This window comes from Pistacia vera, unplaced genomic scaffold (assembly GCF_008641045.1).
Source record: "Pistacia vera cultivar Batoury unplaced genomic scaffold, PisVer_v2 Contig40, whole genome shotgun sequence".
Taxonomy (NCBI): Eukaryota; Viridiplantae; Streptophyta; class Magnoliopsida; order Sapindales; family Anacardiaceae; genus Pistacia; species Pistacia vera.
In genome coordinates, this window is record NW_022196224.1 from 732,766 (window position 1) to 753,254 (window position 20,489).

General features: G+C 33.2%; 2 protein-coding genes across 2 annotated transcripts; both read left to right on the top strand.

The window, feature by feature from the left end:
* Positions 1-9,655: 9,655 nt before the first annotated feature.
* On the top strand, positions 9,656-10,127 carry LOC116141522 (LEAF RUST 10 DISEASE-RESISTANCE LOCUS RECEPTOR-LIKE PROTEIN KINASE-like 1.1). Its single transcript, XM_031427026.1, has one exon. It carries the CDS (start codon positions 9,663-9,665, stop codon positions 10,077-10,079), a length of 417 nt encoding a protein of 138 aa, XP_031282886.1. The 5' UTR covers positions 9,656-9,662; the 3' UTR covers positions 10,080-10,127.
* A 9,256-nt stretch (positions 10,128-19,383) lies between these two features.
* LOC116141550 lies at positions 19,384-20,465 on the top strand. The gene is made up of 3 exons (XM_031427048.1): positions 19,384-20,134; positions 20,243-20,309; positions 20,429-20,465. The coding sequence occupies exons 1-3, from the start codon at positions 19,384-19,386 to the stop codon at positions 20,463-20,465; spliced, it is 855 nt and encodes a 284-aa protein (XP_031282908.1).
* Positions 20,466-20,489: the final 24 nt, after the last annotated feature.

Sequence of the window (20,489 nt, forward strand, 5' to 3'; positions counted from 1 at the left end):
TGGACTTGCTATTCCTGAAATAATCATATAATCAACAGAGCTATGAGGGAATCAATTAGGCACACTCACTAAAAGGGAGTCAAGTGAGACAGTGGTTTTCATGTCTTCAAGGTGGAGATTGTAATGGTGAAGACTGAAACAATACCGTGTTTATTAACCAATACGCTGTCGTTTTAAGAATGAATCTGACCATCAATTTTCAAGAGATCTGATGCTGATGTTCATCCTCTGTTCAATGATATATAAGAACTCTTTCTTCAGTCTTGCGGAATTTTATTCGATTGATACTGTGTATTAGGTTTGCTCTGCTAGGGTTCATCTTTCTTTCTGAAATCTTGATTATGTGTAACTTGTTAGTGATTGGGTTTATCATTCTGATTGAGGGGTATGTCTCTCTTAGGGCTGGGATTCTGAGTGTTAGTTTCCTAGGTTGCTTGTTACCAGATAGGTGATTTTGGGTTTTCTTGGATCTCTAATCTTGTGTTTGTAATCTATAAACTGATTAACAAATAGTGTAGTGAGCTTCATCCTTTCCGGAGCTCAACGTGGACTATCCTAATCTTGGAAAGGTAACCACATAAAATTATGGTGTTTTGATCTTTGTGGATGCCTGTTTTTAGGTTATAATCTTTGGTTTGTGAGAGTGTTATTACAACATTATGTTTTCTGTTAAATATTTGTAGTTTAGAGAGACCTGATTGATTGCTAAAAGGCCTATTTGAAACCTTGCAATCGCAAGCTTAAAGAGGGAGAGAAGTTGCAGTGAATGCTTTCATGAGCACAGCTACAGAAATTTTTACAGTCTATGAACGAAATTGAGATCCTCACTCAATTGCGCCACAAAATTCTGTGTCCCTTTATGGCTGCACTTCACTCACAGTCCCAGGGTCTCCTCCTTGTGTATGAATACTCCTTATGAACTGTTGCTATCATCTTCATGGGGAAAGAGGGCACCTGGTTCACTTTCGTGGCCTATTCGTATGAACATTGCAATAGAAACCGAGTGCATTGGCTTACCTCCATGCTTCTGATATTATACACCGCGTGTGCAGACTTTGGGCTTCCAATTGTTCCCCATTGTGTTACACATGTCTCAACTGCTCCAAAGGATCTCCTGGCTAGTTTGATCCTGAGTATCATCTGTGTTCCACTAACCGATAAGAGTAATGTTTAAAACTTTGGAGTTGTCTTGATTAAGCTCATTTCATCAATGCCTGCAGTTGATATGAATAGGCACAAACATGAGATTAATTTGGCTAATTTAGCCTAAACAGGATCCACACTTGTGCAATTGAAGAATTGATTGACCTATGTCTTAGATATCAATCGATGATTAAGTTAAAAGGAGATGACTACAGATGCAGAGTTGGCCTTTCTATGTTTGCAACAACACAGGAATGAGACCTTCCATGGAAGTGGTATTAGAGGAATTGAAGAGAATTTAAAGTGGAGAGTGCAAGCCAAAGATTAAACAATAAAAATTGAAAGTTTTATGTTGCAAGCATCTCTCAGGTATACGATCAGGCTCAGCAAGTTGGCTAGAATATGACAATCTTTGGTACCATCTAGCTATAATGATCCTTCAAGAATTTGACCCTGCGCCCAGCTCCCCACTTTCATCTCTTTTGAAATCAATCCAACCCTGTTCAATTTGTTGGTAAAGCCCTAACTTAAATAAACTCTATGGTCTCTCTCTAATTATGGTTTGGGCCACCTTCCACATGAGGAACACCAGCCTAACGCAGTTGTCCCCGTGACGGAACCCCAAAAATTTCATTAGTGGCTTGCAATACCTCTAGAAACTCCATTGTCTTCTACACGGCTCAATCATCATGAGTATCATCAAGGGATCCACCTAATTGTTCTCGTACCTTGTTCAGAATGAACTAGTCTCCTAAGGGTGTCGACTTCCTTAATTTAACACCGTCGTTCCTACTTCGAGTGACTGTAACCAAAGATGTCTTCAGTGTCTAAGAGAGGAGCAAATGCCAAATTGACAAGGAAAAATTACACTGTTTCATCAAATGCTATAACAAGTATGCATAAACCAATAAGATACTACAATTTTCACATATGGTTTCTTTGATTTTGGTTAGCCTTTCTAGAAATTTTGAAGAAGTTCTCACACGTCAAATGTTTATAGTTATGGAACGATGGTTTTTAGAATGACTGGTGAAAGACAAAATAAAATGTTCGGATTGGTATAGTAGTGAATATACTTTCCCACATTGGATTTACAAACTTCTTGAAGAAGATAAGAGCTTGGAATGCAAGGTATTTCAAATGAAGAGGATAAAGAATGTAAAGAAGATGATAAGTGAGCTTGTAGTGTATACAAACTAATCCTTCAGACAGGTCAACAATCGGCAGCGTAGTAATATGTTGGAAGGGAGCATAAGTTCTTTGCAAATCCCACCCAAGCCTTTCCTATCTTCTCCGGATCAGCCCTAAGATATTCTTCATCTACACTACAAGCTAAATAGGTCTGGTGTGTTACTGTTGAAATTCCCCAATAATATGTTTGTTATGTTTTTGTACTCTACAAAAATTTTATGGATCCAACTATATTTAGGTGTCAATTAAGTTTCTACTCTGAGCAAGATCTACCATTGAAAGCTGAAGAGTAATTTGCCTTCAGGGATTTTAATAAAACCTCAACAATCTGTTAGTTTGGGGAGAGCTCACATGTTAATTTTACCTTATTTCTTTGATAATTATTTAAACACATAGTCCACTATAGGGTAACCTAAGCACATAATTCTAATAAGATTATCTGATTTTAATCAGATGAGAAGTAAAAAAGAATAACAACTTAAATTGCTGACTAGCCTTCTATGTTTGTCAACAGGAAGGAAATAAGACCTTCCATGGAACTTGGTATTGCAGGAACTGAAGAGAACTGAAAATGGAGAGTGCAAGCCAAAGAATCTAAACAATAATAATGAAGTGTTGAGGAGGTGCAACCAACAGCTTCATCAACAGATTGGGATGATCTTCCTTGCTTAAGAATATCAGGCTGTCTCCTACATCTAGTGTGATGTTATTAAGGTTTTTGCCAAGAAGCTGCCTAATCCACAATTTGATAATGAAATATGTTTCAATTATCATTTGATTGTAACTTTTAGGTAGCTATTTCGGGTTTTACTTAGTGTTTTACATTCACAAATTTTTTTTTTAGGTTTCGTACAGTGTCTATTCACCCAATGTGCATATTTAAGAGTAGTCTCAAAGTGTTTAACTAGTTTATTCTCTCAATGTAACTTTAAGGCTCTAAACTTGAATTCTAGTTTTCACAATTTGTTGATATTTTTCAAAAATTGAACCACTAAAATTTGAAAATTAAAGTATGTTTAGTCTCACACGACTAAGCACATTCACAGCCATAGTTTTATAGGAGTAATCTTCTTATTCAACAAGACTTTATTGGTGCTCAGACCCACATTAAATTCTATCACTTTCCTTCAAGTGGGGAAAACTTTTCTTTTATAACTAAAGTGACACTTAAAAAGATGCTTTTGGCATGAAATGAAATCCTTTCCACCTTCTTATCACTTGCTCTCAACTTTCGGTTTGTGCAGGTCTTCATCATCCAAATTTTTCCAGTCAACAGCGTACTAGAGGTTAAAAAATGAAACTACAGGGATTGCATTAAAAAATAGTAAATAGCATTTAACAAGATTTTTTTTTATGAATAATTTATTGCATTAAAAAATGATGATTCTCAATCTGATTTACTTTAAATTAAAAATGATTGTGTTAATTTTAAATTAATTCTCTCTCTTTTATCTCCATAGAAATTTCCATTTATCCACTTTTGATGAAGGGCAACCCTATTGATATAGACCTAATATAATGGGCCAACCTCTCTTCTTATAACTGGATAACAAACTCTTTAGCTACTGAACTAAATTATATCCAGGGGTTTTGTGTTCAAATTATAATAGAAGTAATTACCATATATATATATATATATATATATATATATGGAGACAAATATGGATTAATTGGTTTACTAAATCATAACAACGTTGTTACAATCAAGTAATTAATTCTAAATCCTACATTGATTAAAGAAAAACCAAGTTTCATATCCATTAAAACAGAACACTCGGTATCATAAATTCGTTATCATACAAATATGGATTAATTTGTTTAAGAAAACACAAATCAAGTAATCACTTTAAAATCCCACCTTGATAGAAAGAAAACATGATTTTATACCCATATAAACAAAACATCCGGTATCACAAATTTCCATTGAAGAAATTGTGTTTTATTGTTAATCATTATTTATTTAATTTACTTTTAATTTTAATTTTTGAGGGCAGTAAATATAAAGCTTTGAAGTGAATAAAATTGGGGAAGAAGAATAAATTATTTTATTACAATTATATCTTCACCCAAAATTAAAGATGGGGCTAAAGAGGAAAATAGTGGGGGTCAAAACAGTGGCGTTATTTAAACCCCATTATTAAATAAAATCAATTAAAAGAATTAACTTCCAAATCTTTTATATTTTATTACAAAAATACCCTTATACTTCCTTCTTAAAAATAATGCCTTCTATATTTGGATATTAAAAAAAGACTAAATCACAGTATTAATCAAATACTCTCAACCTTAAATTACTAATTGCCGGAGTGACGCTGGACTGAAGGAAAAAGGTAGAATATGAGAATTTTTTTTTTTTTATACAAATCATCATCTATCAATGCCAATTATAAATTAAATACTTTCGCTGGAATTCGCAATCTTGAATTAAAATAATCTGTTTGAAAAATTGGTTATTGAATATTAATTGTATTTAATCTAGATGGTGGGGATATTTTAATAATTTCAATTGATAACATACTTTTAAATTTAATTATAAAAAAATTGATACATGGAGTTTATAAAGAGTTTCAGTGGGGCTTAAATAACACTATTTTATTGAAAAATATTCTTGTTTATTTAACTTTTCACTTTTCATAAAGATTTTTAGATCAATTTTAGATTGCTTATTCATTACAAATCAAATTCTAATAAAAAATTTATAAATATAATTGTTATCATGTTTTAAATCTACTATAATGTAGTAACGGCTAATAAACAATTTAACCTTTTATGTTAGGGCATGTTTGGTTCACTTGATGAAGGATAATAATTTCAAAAACTTGTATTTTAACAAATATTAGGGAGATAAGTTATCTAACATAGAATTTGATATCCAAAATAAAAATATACTTCACGTTAAACCCGTAATTTTTAAACTCTCATTAAAATATTTTATTTAAAAATATATGACAATTTATTTGCTATAATAATAATAGAAAATTAAAAATTGTAGAAAACACTCCATAAAACTTATACCCAAAAAAAAAAATAAAGCATAAAGAATAATTCCCAACCACTCTCACCTAATTTTTACAATATTTCTCATTATTTTGATTCAATACAGCACAAATATAGAATAATTTTTTTTTTAAAAAAAAAACCCATAACATAAATTTAAAAAATATCATATTCGAAAGTTTATATTAAAAAACTTGAATTCCTCAAATTTATTTTGTTCTGGTAAATTTTATGTTATCCATAATAAATTCTAAGTAGAGTAAGACCTAAAAATGAGATTTTATATCAAATTAAGTTAAAAGAATGATAACTTCAATTGTTGAGCTGGCATTTCTATGTTTGCAGCAGAAAAAGGAAATTAGACCTTCCATGGAAGTGATATTGGAGAAGCTGAGGAGAATTGACAGGGGAGAGTGGAAGCCAAAGAATCTAAACAATGACGATGATTTGAAGAGTATGCCGCCAACAGCTTCAGCTACACATTGTGATTAGGCTTCCTTGCTGAAGAATATTAGGTTGTCACCTACATCTGTTACAGCAAAATGGGCTAGTGGTGAGTGGTGACACTACATCTAGTGGCTGATGAAATTATGTTTCAATTATCATCTGTTTGTAATTTTCTTCTAAGGGTTTTGGCTTTCAGGTAAGTGTTTTGCATTCACAAATTTACTTTTAGGTTTCATAAAAGTGTGTATTCACCCAAATGGTGCATACTTAGAAGAGAAGTCTCAAAGTTTGTAAACTAGTTTACGCTCTCAATGTAACTTTAAGGCTCTGAACTTGAATTCTAGTGTTCACACTAAACTTTGAAAAGTTAAAGCCTGTTCCTTTCCATCCAGCTGGGGAAAACTTTTCTTTTATAAAGTGACACTTGAAAAGATGTTTTTGGCATGAAGTGAAATCCATTCCACCTTCTTATCACTTGCTCCAAACATACAAGCCAATGAATAACCGATCTTAAGTCAGTCAATAATTGTCCAGAAGTTAGTTAAAATGGCAGCAATTTGATGTCTAAGTGAAACAACTTTTTTTTAAATTGCAATTAATTAAATATGAAGCATGTATCTTAAGAATTAAGAGAAGATCTATTTATTAGGTTTTCCCATCACTCGACATTCATGATTTATAAACTGTCCCAACTTTCGGTTTGCACAGGTCTTCACCATCCAAAAGTTTCCAAGTCAACTGCGTGGTCTAGAGGTTTTTCAAAGAATTCTGATGTTTGTTAACTCTGTTGCCAATTAGAGTTCAGTATTTAGAATGTCTGGTGTCTCTTATATTGTGTTCTTCTTTATCTCTCATCTTGTAATTTGATGTCTACGTTAAACAACCATCTCTTTGTTATAATCATTTAAATTGCACTTAATTAATATTAGGGCAATTATCAAAAACTACCCTTATATTTTCAGCACCCTATTATAAAAGCATCAAAACGACCCGCCCTGAGATTTTCGTTCCGTGTGATGGATAATCCTTTCAAGAACTTGTTTTAAACATATTATGGTAGTTTAGCCACATAATTTGATATACAAATTAAAACATACACTTCTACCCATAATTTTAAACCTCTCACTAAAATTTTTATTTAAAAATACATAACAATTCATTTGATATCATAATAATAAAATTACAAATATGAAAACATTCCTAAAAATTAATACCAAAAAAAAAAAAAAAAAAATAGTAATCCCACCCACTCTCACCTCATTTTTACAATATTTCCCTTATTTTGCTCATAGCAACACAATATAGAATATGTAAAAAAAACGTCCCATATAAAAATTAACAAACATAACTAAATTAAATTACAAAGTAATATTAAAAAACTTGAATTCCAATTTATTTTGTTCGGTAAAATTTATGTTTCATCATATAAGTTTAAGAGAGTAAGACCTCTAAAATGAATTTATTATATCAAATAAGCATTAGATTTTTAAATTAAAAATTATGGTTGATAGCGTTTTAGTAAAGTAAAATAAAAATGAAAGATACAAAGATAAAATTATATACAAAAAAACAAAAATAATTTACAATTATGAATATTTTAAAAGTTAAAATTCAAAAACTGCTTATATAAGTGGTTTTGTATTTCCTTTTATCATTTCGTCCAAACGTTTTCCAACTTGCGGTTTTTGTTTCAAGTCTTCACAAACGAACTCCAAGTCACTGCGGGGTCTGGGGTAATAATTGAAACCCGGGAAATTCAGCATCAGAATGCTTGAATTAAAAAACCCCCCTCAACACGAGTTTTTCAAGAGTTAGATGTTTTTTCAATCGTTGCAATTTCGCGTTTTTAGTTTTTAGAATTTCTTGTGATCTGCTTATCTTGTGTTCTTCTTTATCGTCTCATCTGTTACTTGTTTCGTTAGCTCGACGACGAAAAGGGCTCCGGCCAAAATGTCATCCTATCCATTGCTGAGACGCTCGTGCAATCCGCCCATCCCGCTTCTCCCATGGAACAATCCCTGAATGTTGTATTCCTGAGAGTAGATCACTGCAGAAGAAAGTTTCCACAGTATTCAATTGGAAAAGCTGGCACATGTTTTATGTTTCAATTATCACGAACCGATTAACGGATACGGATACAGCAGCGGATACTCATACCTTAGCTTCAGTCGACTGTTGGAAAAGCCTCCTTTGTCAACCATAGCTTTGGTAATCCTTGAAGACTATTTGACCATTCCCGCCCTTTCTGTCTTTTGAAGATATTACAAACAAACAATCAACCATGTTGAATGTCCGCCATTACTGCCTTCCAGCCTCCTCGTAAATTTAATACTCTTTGCGCTGCCAATGACTCCCAAACACTCCATATCTTGTTTCCACGTCTCAACTCATCATCATGGACCATCAACAGTTCCTTCTCAACTTTACGTATCCCATTCAAATGAACAGACAGCCAACATTCCTTGACTTCTCGAATTTCTACACCGCTGTTCCAATTCGAGTGAATGTACCAAGAAGCCGTGATTTGTTGTTTTTCTAGAGAGGTGAATCCAAATTGACCACCCACTGAAAATTTCATTGTCGAAATGCTGAGACGGTTGACAAATTCAACGAGTAGTACTACAACTTGCACATGCTGTTTCTTGTTGGAAGTTAATTCTTTAATAGCCAAATTAATGCAGCTCTTTTGTTCTGCATTACTCAGTTCCCTCGTCTACCTCTGGGTTTGCAGGAAATCGAAAGCTAACTTAGACAATGCCAACAATCGTCCATATTGTTTCAGTTTTAGATGTCTCTATTCTATTTATGATCGGTTTCATGAATTTGGAGGATGCACATAACAAATGATTTATTGTTGTTTTCGAGGTACACCTTTGTAACTAATTTTTTGCGATTGCAAAAATATGGAAGCTCAGGCAGTAGACATTGGTAATGTTCCTCTCATCTTTCTCTATTTTTCTGCCCTCGCTATGTTTTCTCTGCGACCTATTTTCAAATTTCTTATCTTTGCTAGATAGGTATTGAATCGGAGGATCACCACCGTCGATAGTTTGTCTGTTAATTTGGTCATACGCCGTACGAGAAAAAAATATCCACAGCTCCACACTCAAGATTGATTCTGCGTTCCGATCCCGCCTCAAGTCAGAACTGGAAGTGGCGTGTCTGTCTAGGGACCGGCTCTTCTCCAAAAGAACATATGCGAAGCCACTAATAATTTTAGTCATGAGAAAACTTGGAATGGGGCTTTGGAAGAGTAATACTATGGTAAGAAGCTAAACCACTTTATGTTTCTGTAAATATTTGTAGTTTAGAGAAGACCTGAATTTGATGCTAATTGGCCTATTTGACCTTTGCAATCAGCAAAACTTGAAACGGGAAAAGTTGCAGTAAACGCTTTCAATGAGCGCAACTACAGAAAGTTTGAACAGTTTATTATGAAATTGAGATCCTCACTCGATGTGCGCCACAAAAATCTTGTGTCCCTTTATGGCTGCCTTCGCTCCACAGTCGGGTCCCTCTCCTGGTGTATGAATTCCATTCCTATGGAACTGTTGCTGATCTTTATGTGCGGCAGAAGAGCGAACGTTTCCCTTCTGGCCTATTCGTATGAACATTGCATAGAAACAGCTAGTGCATTGGCTTACCTCCATGCTTCTGATATTATACACCGCGATGTGAAACTAACACATCTTCTTGACAAAGTTTCAGTGTAAAAGTTGCAGATTTTGGGCTTTCCAGCGATTGTTCCCCGTGAGTACTCATGTTTCAACGGCCCACAAGGATCTCCTGGCTATGTTGATCCTGAGTATCATCTATGTTATCAGCTAACCGATAAGAGTGATGTTTATAGCTTTGGAGTTATCCTAATTGAGCTCATTTCATCAATGCCTCCTGTTGATATGAATAGGCAGAAACAAGAGATTAATTTGGCTTACTTAGCAGTAAACAGGATTCAGAACTCTGCAATTGAAGAGTTGATTGACCCATGTCTTGGATATCAATCAGATGAAGAAGTTAAAAGGATGACAACTTCAGTCGCAGAGCTGGCCTTCCTATGTTTGCAGCAAAACAACGAATTGAGACCTTCCATGGATGAAGTTTTGAAGCAATTAAAGAGAATTGAAAGTGGAGAGTGCAAGCCAGAGAATCTAAACAATGATAATGTAGTTCAGAGTATGCGGCGAACAGTTTCATCACCAGATTGTCAAGAGGCTTCCTTGCTGAAGAATATCAGTCTGTTACCAACATCTGTGACTTCAAAATGGGTTAGCAGTGACATTGCTTCTAGTCTCACTTGTTAAGTTTCATGCGAACATCCTGCACCTAAAAGGCAGAAAGCTCAAGAACTATGAGCTAGTTCAGGCTCTAAGAGTATGATAGAATAAGAAGAGCTGTTTCTTGTACTTCTTTTTAAGGCTTAGTCCTTGTATTCTAGTATTCATATATTTTAGATATTTTTCAGTAGTGGAACATAAACTTTGATAAGTCAAAATCTGTTCCATTCCTTCTGCATGGCGGAATTTTTATTTTATTTTGAACATCTTCAATAATTCAAACATAATATGAACATCATAAATGAAAGTAATCAAGATGCTTTCTGACATGAAATTAAACCTTTTTAACCTTCTTATCACTTACTCCGAAGATATAAGTCAATCAAAAAGCAGATTTTCGGTCAGTTTATAATTGACCAAAGGTTAGTTGAAATGGCACAGCTTGATGTCTAAGGTAAAATTATTTTTAAACTTTGTTGTAATATTATAAACTATGTTTGATTTATATTAAACATGTAACATAAGAGTTGTAGGTAAATAAAATAAGAGAAGAGAAGATCTTTTTCTGATTTTTTNCTACGTTAAACAACCATCTCTTTGTTATAATCATTTAAATTGCACTTAATTAATATTAGGGCAATTATCAAAAACTACCCTTATATTTTCAGCCATCACCAAACAAAATAACAGTATGTATAAAATCATCAAAAACTACCCAGCCCTGAGATTTTCGTTCACTTGTGATGGATAATAATTTTAGGAACTTGTATTTAAACATATATTAGGGAGATAAGTTATCTAGCACAGAATTTGATATACAAATTAAAAGTATACACTTCAAACCCATAATTTTTAACCTCTCACTAAAATATTTTATTTAAAAATGCATAACAATTCATTTGATATCATAATAATAGGAAATTTCTATGATAGAAAACATTCCATAAAAATTATACAAAAAAAAAAAAAAAAAGCATAAAGAATAATTCCCATTATTTTGACTCAATACAACACAAATATAGAATACTATTAAATAAAAAAAACCATAATATAAATTTAAAAATATCATATTAAAAAAACTTAAATTCCTCAAAATTTATTTTGTTCTAGTAAATTTTATGTTATCAATAATAAATTTTAAGTAGAGTACAGATTTTATATCAAATTAAAGTATTATAATTTTTAAATAAAAATTAGTGGTTGATAGCAGTTTAATAAAGTAAAATAATACAAAATGAAAGATAAAAAATATATAATACAAAAAAATAATTAAAAAATTGAGAATATATGATATTTTAAAAGTTAAAATTAAAAAGTGATTTTTTAAGGGGTAATATGTAATTTCATAAGAATATAAAGAGTTATAGTGGTTTCTGCAAGTGAATTTATGGTCAAATTTTAAATAGACCCCTTTGTCACTAACGGTGATGGATGGAAGTTAGGGCCAGAGGTAGCTTATGATGATTTTGTAAATAGTGTTATTTGTTAGTAGCTGAAAATATAAGGGTGCTTTTGTAGTTTTCTTTTATTATTTCAGTCCAAACGTTTCGAACTTTCGGTTTGTTCAAGTCTTCACAAACAGAATTCCAAGTCAACTGCGTGGTCTAGAGGTTAGAAAAATGAAACCACAGGGAAAATGCAGCATTAGAAATGATTGAATTAAAAAACTCAACACTAGTTTTTCAAAGAGTTATGATGTTTTCTAAATCTATTGCCAATTAGAGTTGAGTTTTTAGAATGTCTTGTGTCTCTTATCTTTTGTTCTTCTTTATCTCTCATCTTTTACTTGTTTCGTTGGCTCGAGAAGAAAAGGGCTTCTGGCCAAAATGTCATTTTTTGCATTGTGGAGACCTTGGCCTTCTGCCATTCCCCTTCTACAATGGAACATATCCTGAATGTGGATTCTTGAGAGTAGATCACTGAACCTTATATTTCAGCAATCACCAAACAAAATAACACTATGTGTAAAATTATCAAAAACTACCCTTGGCCCGAACTTCCATCCATTACCGTTAGTGGGATAAATTCATTCCAGCCCTGAGATTTTGGTTCACTTGTGACAGATAATAATTTCAAGAACTTGTATTTAAACATATATTAGGGAGATAAGTTATCTAGACAGAATTTGATAACAAATTAAAACTATACACTTCAAACCAATATTAACCCTCACTAAAATACTTCATTTAAAAATACAAACAATTCATTTGATATCTGTTAGAGTCCTGAAAGTCACTCTATTTGGTGATAAAAATACCCCAAGTGTGATTAAATTGAGTATATTGAGACAATTAAGAATTTATGAATTATTCACTAAAATCGCTTCCTAATATTTTTCTTATGAATTTAACATGTTTGGAATGATTTTGGAAAGGGTATGAGTTGATATTAGGTTGTGGTTTATGATTAGGGGTGATTTTGTCTCATTTATGCGTTTAGGGGGTAAACTGTCATATTTGCAAAGGTTGATTCTGTTAATTTTCAATCATGTAGGGACCAAAGTGATAGTTTGCAGGTTGTCTATAAAATGAAGATGAAAGGTCGCATATAGGAGGCTATTCATCCATCTTTCCGGCAACTCTCAGCTCTTTTCTGGCGGCCTCCGGTGATGATCCATTTCACTGTTTCAGCCTCTATCATCAGCCACCAAAACCACCGCAAACTGCCACCGTAAATCACGGAAACACTGCGAGTTGTCTTCCACCACCGCGACTTCGCCTTCAGGCCAGATTTTGTAGTTTTCTGGCGACGTTTCGGCTCCCCAGGACTTGATTCCCTTCCCCACGGCTGGTTCTACACATCCCAAGTTCAGCCAACGCAAAAACCGCCGGAATCCGTCATCTAGCCACCACGACTCTTCATCTCTAGCCGAGATCCTGCTCATTTCCAGAGCCTTCACCTCCCAAGACTGATGATTGAACTCCCCATCACTAGAGCTTCCATCGGTACCTTTGAATCCCATTTCCGCCACCATTTTCGAAGACCCGCGACTATTTATTTCTGGGCTGTCTGTCGGTCGTTTTCGCCCCTTTTTGCATCATATCGCTGTCAGTTACCTCCTCTCCGCCCTAGATCAGCTTCGTTTCCACCGTTCAGCCTCGCTCATCACACCATGAGTAGCTAAGTTCGTTTGTCTGTACGGTATAGGAGGAGATCGAGATTGACTCCACGACTCTGTTCATCAGCTCTCGACTAGTGAATGAGCCCGATTATAGGACATTTGGTAGTATGTGCTTCAGATTATATTTGTTTTCGTTTATGTTTGATTTCGATACTTTAATATAATTTGAGCATAATCTATGATGAATATTGTTGTCCATTATTGATTTAAGTTTCATGAACTCCGCTAAATGAAAACGTTGGTTTGAATAATTAAATGATGAATATTGCTTTTTATTACTTCGCATTGATTGTAATTGAGTTATGTTCTGTTGGATTTAATTTTATTTCTACTGTTGTTGCGTTATGTGAAGTTGGTGATTGAAAGTTACGTGTTGACAAATTGTATTTGTAATCGCATACAACTAGTGGTATTGTCTTGTGCGTTTATCGGCATTTAATGATAGTCTTTAACAAATCAAACTTGAGTGATTGGGTGAGACATGATAGATTATACCTAGAGTGCTGGGAGGCCATTTCATTAATTATCTTTGCCTTGTAGGTTTAGGGGATCGTAGAGGGTGGAGAAGAATTGTGTGAGTTGGTCTCGGTCGAACAAAACCGTAACGGTAACATTTTTATATAAAGTCTTTATTAGTTTTAATTTCACTCTTTCATTATTCGCATTTAGTTTATTTAGTTTCATTAATCAATTGCCAATTTATTTCCATACTCAAATACATTAGGTTGTTAGTCTTGGTCCTGTGGATTCGACCCTGCTTATCGCTAACTACGGTATTTAGGTTTAATTTTGTGACTGTGACGACTTGTTCAACAATATACGTATCACAAATTTCCATTGAAGAAATTGTGTTTTATTGTTAATCATAATTTATTTAATTTACTTTTAATTTTTGAGGGCAGTAAATATAAAGCTTTGAAGTGAATAAAATTGGGGAAGAAGAATAAATTATTTTATTACAATTATATCTTCACCCAAAATTAAAGATGGGGCTAAAGAGGAAAATAGTGGGGGTCAAAACAGTGGCGTTGTTTAAACCCCATTATTAAATAAAATCAATTAAAAGAATTAACTTCCAAATATTTTATATTTTATTACAAAAATACCCTTCTACTTAATTCTTGTATCATTCCTTCTTAAAAATAATGCCTTCTATATTTGGATATTAAAAAAAGACTAAATCACAGTATTAATCAAGTACTCTCAACCCTAAATTACTAATTGCCGGAGTGATGTTGGACTGAAGGAAAAAGGCAGAATATGAGAATTTTTTTTTATACAAATCATCATCTATCAATGCCAATTATAAATTAAATACTTTTGCTGGAATTCTCAATCTTGAATTAAAATCATCTGTTTAAAAAATTGGTTATTGAATATTAATTGTATTTAATCTAGATGGTAGGGATATTTTAATAATTTCAAATGATAACATACTTTTAAATTTAATTATAAAAAAAAAATTGATAGATGGAGTTTATAAAGAGTTTTAGTGGCGCTTAAATAACACTATTTTATAAAGAGTTTATTTGGCTTTTTACTTTTCATAAAGTGATTGATACTGTAATAGTGTAAGATAATTGAAATTTATTTATTTTTAAATAAAGATTTTTAGATCAATTTTAGATTGTTTATTCATTACAAATCAAATTCTAATAAAAAATTTATAAATATAATTGTTATCATGTTTTAAATCTACTATAATGTAGTAACGGCTAATAAACAATTTAACCTTTTATGTTAGGGCATGTTTGGTTCACTTGATGAAGGATAATAATTTCAAAAACTTGTATTTTAACATATATTAGGGAGATAAGTTATCTAACATAGAATTTGATATACAAATTAAAAATATACTTCACGTTAAACCCGTCATTTTTAAACTCTCATTAAAATATTTTATGTAAAAATATATGACAATTTATTTGGTATATTAATAATAGAAAATTACAAATTATAGAAAACATTCCATAAAAGTTATACCAAAAAAAAAAAGGAAAAAAAAAAAAGCATAAAGAATAATTCCCAACCACTCTTACCTAATTTTTACAATATTTCTCTTTATTTTGATTCAATACAGCACAAATATAGAATAATTTTTTTTTTTTTTTTAAACCCATAACATAAATTTAAAAAATATCATATTCGAAAGTTTATATTAAAAAACTTGAATTCCTCAAATTTATTTTGTTCTGGTAAATTTTATGTTATCAATAATAAATTCTAAGTAGAGTAAGACCTAAAAATGAGATTTTATGTCAAATTAAAGTTCAAAGAATGATAACTTCAATTGTTGAGCTGGCATTTCTATGTTTGCAACAGAACAAGGAAATGAGACCTTCCATGGAAGTGATATTGGAGAAGCTGAGGGGAATCGAAAGTGGATAGTGGAAGCCAAAGAATCTAAACAATGATGATGATTTGAAGAGTATGCCGCCAGCAGCTTCATCTCCACAATGCGATTAGGCTTCCTTGCTGAAGAATATTAGGTTGTCACCTACATCTGTTACCGCAAAATGGGCTAGTGGTGACACTACATCTAGTGGATGATGAAATTGTGTTTCAATTATCATCTGTTTGTAATTTTCTTCTAAGGGTTTTGGCTTTCAAGTAAGTGTTTTGCATTCACAAATTTACTTTTACGTTTCATAAAAGTGTCTATTCACCCAAATTGTGCATACTTAGAAGAGAAGTCTCAAGTTTGTAAACTAGTTTACGCTCTCAATGTAACTTTAAGGCTCTGAACTTGAATTCTAGTGTTCACACTAAACTTTGAAAAGTTAAAGCCTGTTCCTTTCCTTCCAGCTGGGGAAAACTTTTCTTCTATAACATAAAGTGACACTTAAAAAGATGCTTTTCGCATGAAGTGAAATCCTTTCCACCTTCTTATAACTTGCTCCAAACATACAAGCCAATGAATAACCGATGTTAAGTCAGTCAATAATCATTTAAATTGCACTTAATTAAATATGAAGCATGTATCTTAAGAGTTAAGAGAAGATATATTTATTAGGTTTTCCCATCACTCAACATTCATGATTTATAAACTGCCCCAACTTTGGGTTTGTGCAGGTCTTCACCATCCAAAATTTTCCAAGTCAACTGCGTGGTCTAGAGGTTTTTCAAAGAATTTTGATGTTTGTTAACTCTGTTGCCAATTAACGTTCAGTATTTAGAATGTCTGGTGTCTCTTATACTGTGTTCTTCTTTATCTCTCATCTTGTAATTTGATGTCTACGTTAAACAACCATCTCTTTGTTATAATCATTTAAATTGCACTTAATTAATATTAGGACAATTATCAAAAACCACCCTTATATTTTCAGCAATCACCAAACAAAATAACACTATGTGTAAAATTATCAAAAACTACCCTTGGCCTGAACTTCCATCCATTACCGTTAGTGGGATAAATTCATTCCAGCCCTGAGATTTTGGTTCACTTGTGATGGATAATAATTTCAAGAACTTGTATTTAAACATATATTAGGGAGATAAGTTATCTAGCACAGAATTTGATATACAAATTAAAACTATACACTTCAAACCCATAATTTTTAACCTCTCACTAAAATACTTCATTTAAAAATACATAACAATTCATTTGATATCTGTTAGAGTCATGAAAGTCACTCTATTTTGGTGATAAAAATACCCCAAGTGTGATTAAATTGAAGTATATTGAGACAATTAAAGAATTTATGAATTTATTCACTAAAATCGCTTCCTAATATTTTTCTTATGAATTTAACATGTTTGGAATGATTTTGGAAAGGATATGAGTTGATATTAGGTTGTGGTTTATGAATTAGGGGTGATTTTGTCTCATTTATGCTGTTTAGGGGGTAAACTGTCATATTTGCAAAGGTTGATTCTGTTAATTTTCAATCATGTAGGGACCAAAGTGATAGTTTGCAGGTTGTCTATAAAATGAAGATGAAAGGTCGCATATAGGAGGCTATTCATCCATCTTTTCCGGCAACTCCTCAGCTTCTTTTCTGGCGGCCTCCGGTGATGATCCATTTCACTGTTTCAGCCTCTATCATCAGCCACCAAAACCACCGCAAACTGCCACCGTAAATCACGGAAACACTGCGACGTTTCGTCTTCCACCACCGCGACCTTTCGCCTTCCAGGCCAGATTTTGTAGTTTTCTGGCGACGTTTCGGCTCCCCAGGACTTGATCTCCCTTCCCCACGGCTGGTTCTACACATCCCAAGCTTCAGCCAACGCAAAAACCGCCGGAATCCGTCATCTAGCCACCACGACTCTTCATCTTCTAGCCGAGATCCTGCTCATTTCCAGCGACTTTTCACCTCCCCAAGACCTGATCTGAACTCCCCATCACTAGAGCTTTCCATCGGTACCTTTGAATCCCATTTCCGCCACCATTTTTCGGAAGACCCGCGACTATTTATATTCTGGGCTGTCTGTCGGTCGTTTTCGCCCCTTTTTTGCATCATATCGCTGTCAGTTACCTCCTCTCCGCCATGATCAGCTTCGTTTCCACCGTTTCAGCCTCCGTCATCACCACCATGAGTAGCTAAGTTCCCGTTTGTCTGTTACGGTATAGGCGAGATCGAGATTGACTCCACGACTCTGTTCATCAGCTCTCGACTAGTTGAATGAGCCCGATTATAGGACATTTGGTAGTATTGTGCTTCAGATTATATTTGTTTTCGTTTCATGTTTGATTTCGATACTTTAATATAATTTGAGCATAATCTATGATGAATATTGTTGTCCATTATGATTTAATGTTTTCATTGAACTCGCTAAATGATAAACGTTGGTTTGAAATAATTAAATGATGAATATTGCTTTTTATTACTTCGCATTGATTGTAATTGAGTTATGTTCGGATTTAATTTTATTTCTACTGTTGTTGCGTTTATTGTGAAGTTGGTTGATTGAAAGTTACGTGTTGACAAATTGTATTTGTTAATCGCATACTAACTAGTGGTATTGTCTTGTAGCGTTTATCGGCATTTAATGATAGTCTTTAACAAATCAAACTTGAGTGATTGGGTGAGACATGATAGATTATACCTAGAGTGCTGGGAGGCCATTTCATTAATTTACTTTGCCTTGTAGGTTTAGGGGATCGTAGAGGGTGGAGAAGAATTGTGTGAGTTGGTCTCGTGTCGAACCAAAACCGTAACGGTAACATTTTTATTATAAAGTCTTTATTAGTTTTAATTTCACTCTTTCATTATTCGCATTTAGTTTATTTAGTTTCATTAATCAATTGCCAATTTTATTTCCACTACTCAAAATACATTAGGTTGTTAGTCTTGGTCCCTGTGGATTCGACCCTGCTTATCGCTAACTACGGTATTTAGGTTTAATTTTGTGACTGTGACGACTTGTTCAACAATATCATAATAATAGAAAATTTCAAATTATAGAAAACATTCTATAAGAATTATACAAAAAAAAAAAAAAGCATAAAGAATAATTCCCATTATTTTGACTCAATGCAACACAAATATAGAATACTATTAAATAAAAAAACCATAATATAAATTTAAAAAATATCATATTCAAAAGTTCATATTAAAAAAACTTGAATTCCTTAAAATTTATTTTGTTCTGGTAAATTTTATGTTATCAATAATAAATTTTAAATAGAGTAAGACCTAAAAATGAGATTTTATATCAAATTGAAGTATTAGAATTTTTAAATAAAAATTAGTGGTTGATAGCAGTTTAGTAAAGTAAAATAATAAAAAATGAAAGATAAAAAATATATAATACAAAAAAATAATTAAAAAATTAAGAATATATGATATTTTAAAAGTTAAAATTAAAAAGTGTTTTTTAAGGGCTAAAATGCAATTTCATAAGAATATAAAGAGTTATAGTGGTTTCTGCAAGTGAATTTATGGTCAAATTTTAATAGACCCCTTTGTCACTAACGGTGATGGATGGGAGTTAGGGCCAGAGGTGGCTTATGATGATTTTGTAAATAGTGTTTTCAGTAGCTGAAAATATAAGGGTGCTTTTGTAGTTTTCTTTTATCATTTCAGTCCAAACGTTTCTAACTTTCGGTTTGTTCAAGTCTTCACAAACAGAATTCCAAGTCAACTGCGTGGTCTAGAGGTTAGAAAAATGAAACCACGGGGAAAATGCAGCATCAGAAATGATTGAATTAAAAGACTCAACACGAGTTGAGTTAAATCTGTTGCCAAATAGAGTTGAGTTTTTAGAATGTCTTGCGTCTCTTATCTTGTGTTCTTCTTTATCTCTCATCTTTTACTTGTTTCGTTGGCTCGAGAAGAAAAGGGCTTCCGGCCAAAATGTCATTTTTTGCATTGTGGAGACCTTGGCCTTCTGCCATTCCCCTTCTACAATGGAACATATCCTGAATGTGGATTCTTGAGAGTAGATCACTGCAGAGAGAAAGTTAAACGTATTCGATTGGGAAAAGATGGGCCAATATTTTATGTTTCAACTATCACGGAAGATGATACGGATACGGATACGGATACGGATACTCATACTCTTACGCTTCAAGATCGACCTGGATTGGAAAAGCCTCCTTTCTACAACGCTAGCTGTGTTGAATCCTTGAGAAATTTTACCATTCCTAGGCCTCCTTTTATGTCTTTTGAAGTATTACAACCAAACAATCAAACCATGTTGAAATGTCCGGGTAGTACGAATCACAGCCTCCGCGTAAATTATACTCTTACCTGCAATGACTCCAAACACTCCATTATCTTTTACAACGGCTCAAATCATCATCATCATGGATCATCAGCAGTTCCTTCTGATTGTTCACTTATCCCATTCAAAGTGAACAAGACTCAAACTGGTCTTGACTTCTCGAATTTCTATACCGGTTGGTTCCAACTTCAAGTGAATGTAACCAGAGAATGCAGTGATTGTCATTTTCGTAGAAGAGGTGAATGCCAAACTGACCACCACGGAAAATTTCATTGTCGAATTGCTAGAACAGGTATGACAAATGAAACAGTAAGGTACTAGAACTTGCACATTCTGGTTTCATGTTGGAAGTTAATTCTTTAATGGCACAAAATGAATGCATCTCTTTGATTCTGATTAGCCTCAGTTCCCTCGTCACCTGGGTTTGCAGGAAATCAGAAAGCTAACTTAGAATGTCACAACAAGCTGTATATTAGTTTACAGTTTTGATGTCTCTGTTCTATTTATGATCGTTTCATGAATTTGGAGGATGCACATAACAATATTTATTGTTTTCTACGGTAACACTTTGTAACTATTTTCGCAGATGCAAAAATATTGAATCTAGGCGTAGGAATTGGTAATGTTCCTCGTCAATCTTTTCTAAT